Source organism: Chinchilla lanigera, unplaced genomic scaffold, assembly GCF_000276665.1.
Source record: "Chinchilla lanigera isolate Chin_1 unplaced genomic scaffold, ChiLan1.0 scaffold00140, whole genome shotgun sequence".
NCBI lineage: Eukaryota > Metazoa > Chordata > Mammalia > Rodentia > Chinchillidae > Chinchilla > Chinchilla lanigera.
The window spans coordinates 809,079-816,475 of record NW_004955541.1 but is presented as its reverse complement, the minus strand read 5'-3'; the positions used below and the strand labels follow the sequence as shown (position 1 = coordinate 816,475).

At 53.0% G+C, this 7,397-nt stretch overlaps 1 protein-coding gene across 1 annotated transcript in view; it reads left to right on the top strand.

Moving 5' to 3' along the window:
- Positions 1–7,397, top strand: part of Gins2 (GINS complex subunit 2 (Psf2 homolog)) — a 7,729-nt gene extending 332 nt beyond the window's left edge. The window contains exons 2-5 of the mRNA XM_005410979.2: positions 28–142; positions 2,894–2,993; positions 6,253–6,379; positions 6,717–7,397. Coding sequence (XP_005411036.1) covers positions 28–142; positions 2,894–2,993; positions 6,253–6,379; positions 6,717–6,842 — 468 coding nt within the window. The 3' untranslated portion in view covers positions 6,843–7,397. The remainder of the gene's footprint in view (positions 1–27; positions 143–2,893; positions 2,994–6,252; positions 6,380–6,716) is intronic.

Sequence of the window (7,397 nt, the reverse complement as noted above, 5' to 3'; positions counted from 1 at the left end):
GCTGATGCCCCGTCTCCGCGCCCGCAGGGGGACCTGGGCCCGTTCGACCCCGGCCTCCCCGTGGACGTGCCGCTGTGGCTGGCCGTCAGCCTGAAGCAGAGGCAGAAGTGTCGCCTGCTGCCGCCGCCCTGGATGGACGTCGGTGAGGACCGGGGTGGCAGGCGGCGGGGCGGGGGCGTGGTGGCGGGCCGGCAGCGGGCACAGACCGTCCGGAGTCCCCTTCGCGGAGCCTGTGCCCTGCAGGTCTTGTTTGGAGCGGTTTCATCTTGCCTTAAACGTAGGAATGTAAAGAAGCAGTTGCTCTCGATGTTTAAAAACGGTGCGGATTAGCGTATTGGGAAGCAGTTTTGTGTATGTGGTATTGGAGATTGAGCCCAGGGCCTTTGCGGTGAATTACATCTCCAGCCTTTTTAGTTTTTTCAGTTTTTAAAATTCTTTATTTTGAAACAGTGCCTCACTAAGTTGTCCAGGCTGCACTGGAACCTGCGATCCTCCTGCCTCAGCCTCCCAAGGTGCTAGGATTGCAGCCCAGCTTCAAAGTAATTCTCTTATAGAGGATGCATAAAAATTGTTACTTGCCAGGTGTGGTGGTGCATACCTGTAATTCCAGCACTTGGGAGGCTGAGGCAGGAGGATCCTTGCAAGTTCAAGCCCAGCCTGAACAGCATAATGAGATCCTGTCTCAGAAAGGCAAAAAAAAAAAAAAAAAAAGTGTCACTCTGTAGTGGAATAGTGTTCAGCCACAAAAAGAAATGTTGTGATATGTGCCGCAACAGTGTGGATTAACCTTGAAAACATCTTGACCACAGGAACACCACACACTGTGTGACTCCATTTGTAGGCACGGTCGGGGATAGGCAGGTCCATGGAGACTGTAGTGATTGCCTGCGTGTGGGAGCTTTAGAGGCCATGCGGGGGATCATGGGGTCCCTTTCTGGGATGGTGGAGATGTTCTAAAATTGAACTGATGGTTGCACACCTCTGTGAATATGCTAACACCCGTTGATTTTTATAGTGTAAACGAATTATGTGGTGCTTTATGTCTCAAAACTGTTAGAAAAAGTAGAAAGAAAAATAATACACCGCACACAGACTTTATCCTGAGCCTTTGCAATCTTTTCTCTTTGTTTTTATTATTTTTTGTTTTTTGCTTTTTGAGATAGGGTCTTGCTGTGGAGTCCAACTCGGCTTTAAACTAAGTAGCCCAGTCTGGCCTTGAGCTTGTGATCCTTCTGCCTCAGCCTCCTGAGTGCTGGGATTGTAGATGACTACAACCGGCTTTGCAGTCTTTTTCTCTGCCTCAGCTGTGAGTGGCTCATTGTAGAAACACTCGTACCTTTATGTTCTTTTTTGTCTGGAGGGCTGTGGGGATGCATGTGGGATAGAAAGAGCCCTGAGTGACTTCGCCTGCCCTTCCCGCCCGGGGTCACTGCCAGCACCTCTCCGATCAGTTTCAGAAAGGCTGCCATGTCCTCAGTCCTGGTCTAAAGGGATGAGTGACCGATGGTCCCGATTCCCCTGCCTTGGCTTTTTTGGTGGGCAGCGTCCCCGGCCTGACTCCATCAGCCATTGCTCCCCAGGACCCACTGCTCACGCATCGTTGGCCCTCGTGATTCGCAGATGCTGCCCGCTTCTGTGCCATGTGCTTATTCCCTGTTCTAGTGTTGGTGGATGTTTAGGTTGCCCGTTTTTGGCTATTCTGAGTACAGCTGTTACGAAGTTCTTACTGAAGGCTTTTTGTGGTCTGTTTTGGTAAATAAATACACTTGCTGGGTCATAGGATGGATGACGCTTAGGGGGCACATCCTGTAATCTCAGCACTGGGAGGCAGAGGCAGGAGGAACCCAAATTTGAGTCCAGGCTGGGCAACTTAGTGCCGCGGCCAGATGCTGTCTCAAAAAAAAAAAAAAAAAAAAAAAAATGAATGGAAGGGGGAATCCCAGGAAAAATCCCGGGGTTTACTTTCCAAACCCCCAAAAAAAAAAAAAAAAAAAAAAAATGGGCCGGGATTGGTGCTCCATGGAAAGTCTTTGGGTTCAGTTCTCAGTACCACCAAAAAAAAAAAAAAAAAAAAAAACCATTATAATCCTGCTAGAAATGTAGGCCAAGCGTTCCTGTTCATGTCCTGGCCCCAAGTTTGGTTTTCTCCAGTCTTTCTGATTTGGGGAGTGTTGAGCAGAGTGTTGCATGACCTAATTCAGGTGGTGAAGAGTCACCCTGGGGCTGGGGGTGTGGCTCAGTGGCACAGTGCTTGCCTGGCACGTGTGAGGCCGTGATCTGCATCCCCAGCACCTGGAAGAGCAAAAATCCTCTGCTGTGTAGAGAGGGTGTGTGGGGGTGAGAATTATCCAGACCACTTGCAGTTGGGCTGGGGAGCTTGGCTGGAGCCTGTTGCGCTGGCCAGGAAGAGGAGCTGTGCTGAGGGGCCGGCCCGCTGCGGCATGAGAAGGTGCGTCTAAAGCCCCTGGGACGGTGCTGGCGGACCTAGGGCACGATGCCGAAGTGGGCTGTTTGTATCACCGAAAGCTCTGAAACGCTTGCCGTCACTGCCCGACGATAGCCTACCGGCCCTGGTGTGCCTGTAGTTTGTTGCCTGCTCTCTTCCCAACCAGGCTTAGTATGGACACGTTCCTCAAGCTACTGATTGTATTGATCACTTATCGCATCAAAGATAAAAAATACTTTGTCCTTTACCTAAAGAAAGAATTTCTGACTCAGGCATATATTTTGCCGTCTACAGTGAAAACTGTCCTTGAGAGAAATGCTCAAGGAGATGGCTTTTTTAAAAAACGCTAGTTCATCACCAAGGTAATATTGGCATTTGGTAAATTCAGAAGGTTTAAAAATTATCTCGGCTGTGGTAACATTGACCGTATGAACTTCGGAATTTCAGAGAAGTTGGAGAAGATGAGGGATCACGAACGAAAGGAGGAAACTTTCACTCCAGCGCCCAGCCCCTACTACATGGAACTCACCAAGCTCCTGCTAACTCAGTGAGTAGAGCTCACTGCTGAGCCCGCGCCTGCGGACAGGCACCGCTCCCTCTTCCACCCCGCCCTCCCTGCCCCCTCCACCTGCCCTCGGATCCGTCCCTGGAGGTCACCTCTAGGCGCACAGTGTTGCTGCCTGTCCCCGCTTCTCTCTGTTGTTTCTCTGGCTCTTTCACTTTTCCTTCACTCCCCAGCCATCCCCTGGTTCTTTTTTGTCTGTTGGGCCCGCCTTGGTGCTGGGCACGGACAGGGTGAGCCACCCGCATCCCCACCGGGCACCTTCCTCAATGACCCGCAGTTACTTAGTGCAGTGTGGCCCCTTTGTTTTCCCTTAGGAGTGTGTAGATCTGGGGGTTTTTTGTTTGTTTTTTTGAGACCACATCTTACTGTGTGTTCCAGGTGGGTCTTACTGTGTAACCCACACTGGCCTCAAATTCTTGCTGATCCTGCTGCCTCAGCTTCCCTCGTGCTGGGATCGCAGGCGTGCACCACCATACCCAGCAGATCCTGAGTTCTTCATGTGTCTTTTGCAAAGAGGGGCAGAGGGCTGACATTGGCCTGAGCCATTGGGAAAGCCTCTCAGGCTGGGACTGCAGTAATCCCGCAAGTCGTCTGCCTGCACCCGTAGCGGTTGCCCTTCATGTGGTAGCTAGAGTGGTCTGCTAAGGGCAGTGCTGCTGTGTGATGCCCTGGCTGAAGTCTTGGAGCTTTTAGGCTTCTGGCTGGCATGCAAAGCGGTGCACAGCCTGGAGTGTTTCTTTCCCATGTCACAGCTCTCTGTAGTGATTCTCTCCACGTCTGCTGCAGGTTCCAGGCACTTATAGTGGTCTTATTTCTGCACAATTGTTTTTTCTTTGATTTTTGTTTTGAGACAGGTTCTTGCTGTGTTGCTCATGCTGGCCTTGAACTGGGCTCAGGTGACCCTCCTGCCTCCGCCTCTTGAGGTGCACAGCACCATGCCTGCCTTGGCCGCTTCTTTACCATGCTGGGTCCTGTGACCTTACACTTACTGCCATGAGCCCGTCTCCTGCTCCCAGTCACCTTCTTTGCTTCATGTGAGAAGTCTCAGCAGGTGTCTCCCTCGGCTGAAGTGCATGAACTGTCTTACAGCTTTGCACGCCACCACTGTCTGCCATAGTTGTAGTTTTCTAATCCTTTTCTGTGTCATTACATACACGCATGCACATACACGCACACGCACACACCTCTGTTCGGCAGGGGCAGGGGCAGGGACTGTGTCTCAAATGCCATGTCTCCAGCACAGTACCTAGTATGCATGTTTGTTGAATGAATGTGTGAAATTTGTAGCGGACCAGCAAGTGTGGAGAGTTCTGCCTGGGAGTTACTTGGAGTATAACTTGTGAAATGTCAAGCTCTTACTGGGACCGGTGGTGCATGCCTGTAATCCCAGCACTCAGGAGGCTGAGGCAGGAGGATCGTTGTGTGTTTGAGACCAGCCTGGGCTACAAAGTGAGCTCAAGGCCAGCCTGAAGTGTATAGCGAGACCCTGTCTCAAAAAGACAAAAAAAAAAAAAAGAAAAAAACTGAAGCCCTTGAAGCTCACTGAATATCTGGTTGCTGAGCTTCACAGAGCCAGAACTGAAAACGGGGACTGTACTGTGCACTGCCTGCATAGATGGGTGGAGGGGTGAGGGCCCTGGATGCCCAGCCAGCATGGAGGAACTTCGGGACCTCTCACAGCCTGGTCGGTAGCTCAGTGGGTGGCTGCACTTCCCCTCGTCCTGGGAGAGCGCCTGAGAAGCAGCAGTACACTGAGCATTGCGCCGTGGGCTGGAGCTCCTGGTCTGGGGCGACGCGATCCCATCCTTAGGCCACAGCGTGGTCAGTGCTGCGAGTCCGTCTGGCCAGCAGGCACGGCTCACAAGCAGCTCTCGGGGGGTGCGGGCTCTGGAGGGAGGCAGTGAGACACAGCCCGGGGGGCGTGGTGTGCCCGGGAATACAGCAGGAGCAGCAGGCGCAGGAGAGCAGAGGGGAGGGGTGCCTTCGGAGGGGTCAGACTACCGTGGCCGCGGGGCCGGGGGCCGTGGCTGCGAAGGGGGAGGGAGAGGCTAAAAGCGCAGACCGGGGACGAGCTGGCCTTATCCAGTGGAGGCCTGTCCAGGGTTAGTTTTTGAAGTTCAGTACTTGTGCACTTGATGTCAGAAGCCATGTTCTGTAATTCATTTGACTGAGGGACCTAATTTTACCTTTGTTCTCCTGTTCAGCTGACAAGTCCTGGGCTCCTTTGTTCTTCAGCCTGCTGTTCACTACATAAATTTTATACCACAGATCCGCCACCTACCCGTCCAGAGTTAATTACTGCATGTGGAGAGAAAGAATCCCTAGCTTAGTGCCTAGTGACGGGCAGTGTTTGCTTCTGCTTTTATTCCTGGTGCCTCTCTCTTCAAAGGTTGGTCTGAAAGACCTCAAAAAGGAGAGCCGTTACTGCCCTCCTGACTTTAAACTTCTACTCAGAATTTTTTGTTGTGTAGATATGTATTATTTCACACTGATTTGTGTGAGCTGTAATTTCTTCTGTGGTTTTTGTAACTTGTTCTTTGTATTACTAGGGATTGGGCCCCAGGCCTTCACACTGGGCTACGTGCCCAGCCCTCTGTATGTTTTGCGACAGGGTCTCACTCAGTTGCCCAGGATGGACTTGAACTTGTGCCCTGGTCGCAGCCTCCCAGAGTGCTGGGCTTGCAGCTGTGCGCCCTGTCCTCCGCCTGTAACTGTTCTCTGTGTGGAGGGGGGCGGTCCCTGTCCCTCGGCTGTCAGTGGGATGGAAATGCTGTGCTGAGTGGGAGCAGGGAGCCGAAGGCTTCCTTTCCTAGTGGGTTTTGAGCCTGGATTCCTGGTAAGGAGTGGAGGTCTCATCACTGTAAGTAAGGAGTAGTAGGAGTTACGACCTCTGAGCCGGCCCTTGAAGCCACTTCTGGCTGGAAGTTCTGACCGACACAGTGCTGTTACCCTTGGAGGGAAGCTGTCAGACTTGGAGCCAGTTTCCCGGCATCTCACTCTGGACTGACCGCGAGGCCTGTGCAGCAGCCAGCTGTGCGACAGCGTGAGCAGGAGTAGCTCAGAGCTCCGCACCGCTGCGGGCCGCTGGCCGCGGGCTGACCGGCAGAAACCCTCCCGTCTTAGCGCTGAAGACAGAAGCCAAACCTCTCCTGAGATCTTGATTTTTCTTTTTAAGAAATCTCTCTGTCTGGTGTTGCCTTAGTTTACCGTGTCCTTATCTGATTCACCCCTTTTCTTCTAGCGCGTCAGACAACATCCCCAAAGCAGATGCGATCCGGACCCTGATCAAAGATCTGTGGGACACGCGCATGGCCAAGCTGCGGGTGTCCGCCGACAGCTTTGTGCGGCAGCAGGAGGCACACGCCAAGGTAGGCGTGGCGCCGTGGGGCTGCGGTGCTGCCGGGGCACCCTGCCTGTCCGGGATACTGCGAGCAGGGTGAGGAGAGCTGTGCTTTTTTGGGGGGTACCAGGAATCAATCTTACGACCTCAGGCTTGCCAGGCAAGCGCTGATGCCGCTGAGCTGCGTCCCCTGCCCGAGCTGTGCTTTTAAAGGTTATGGCGGGGTGGTGGAGCTCAGCCGTAGAGCACTTGGCCCAGCACTGCCACCACAACAAAAAAACATTGGCTTCTTATTTTTATCCAGCAAAGTTTAGCTCTTTCTCAAAATCAAAAGCGCCTTGGCCAACTGGTCTGTCTTGTTTCAGCTGGATAACTTGACCTTGATGGAGATCAACACCAGCGGGGCCTTCCTCACAGAGGCGCTCCGCCACATGTACAAGCTGCGCACCAACCTCCAGCCTTCCGAGAGCGCCGCGTCGCAGGACTTCTAGAGGAGAGCCGGTGCTTGTGGAGCCACAGGGCCTCCCCCTGCTGCCAGGAGGCTTGCTGGGCGCTGTGAGTGCGTGCTGCGGACGTGACAGAGGGACTCACGGTTCTAGAGTTCAGGTCAGGACACATTTTTGAACACGTGAAAAAGGTATGATGATTCCAGGAGTGAATTTAACAAACAGGTGAGAGAGCAACGAGCTTGTGATTGATCAGTCTGCGAACAGGGCTCCCCTGGACTCAGTCACCATCCCGTTCTGGGAGCCAGCTCTTCTCCTGTGGGGTAAGGAAGAAGCTTTAGGCAAGCGAGTTGTTCCTCCTAGCAGACGTGGGCCTCCGCTGTGAGAATGCCATGCTCAGCTGTGTGCCTGGCGACCGGTGGATGCACAGGGACGGTGATGTGGCCGGGGGCATTTGCATTTCTCGATCTTGGTTTCTTGGCTAAAGTTAGAACCTCTTGTAGACACGGCTCACACAGAACAGTGGCCGATGAAGGCTGGTAATGCTGACCGTGTTCGCCGTCCAGGTCTCAATCCACAATAAAGATGTGCTCAGCTTGA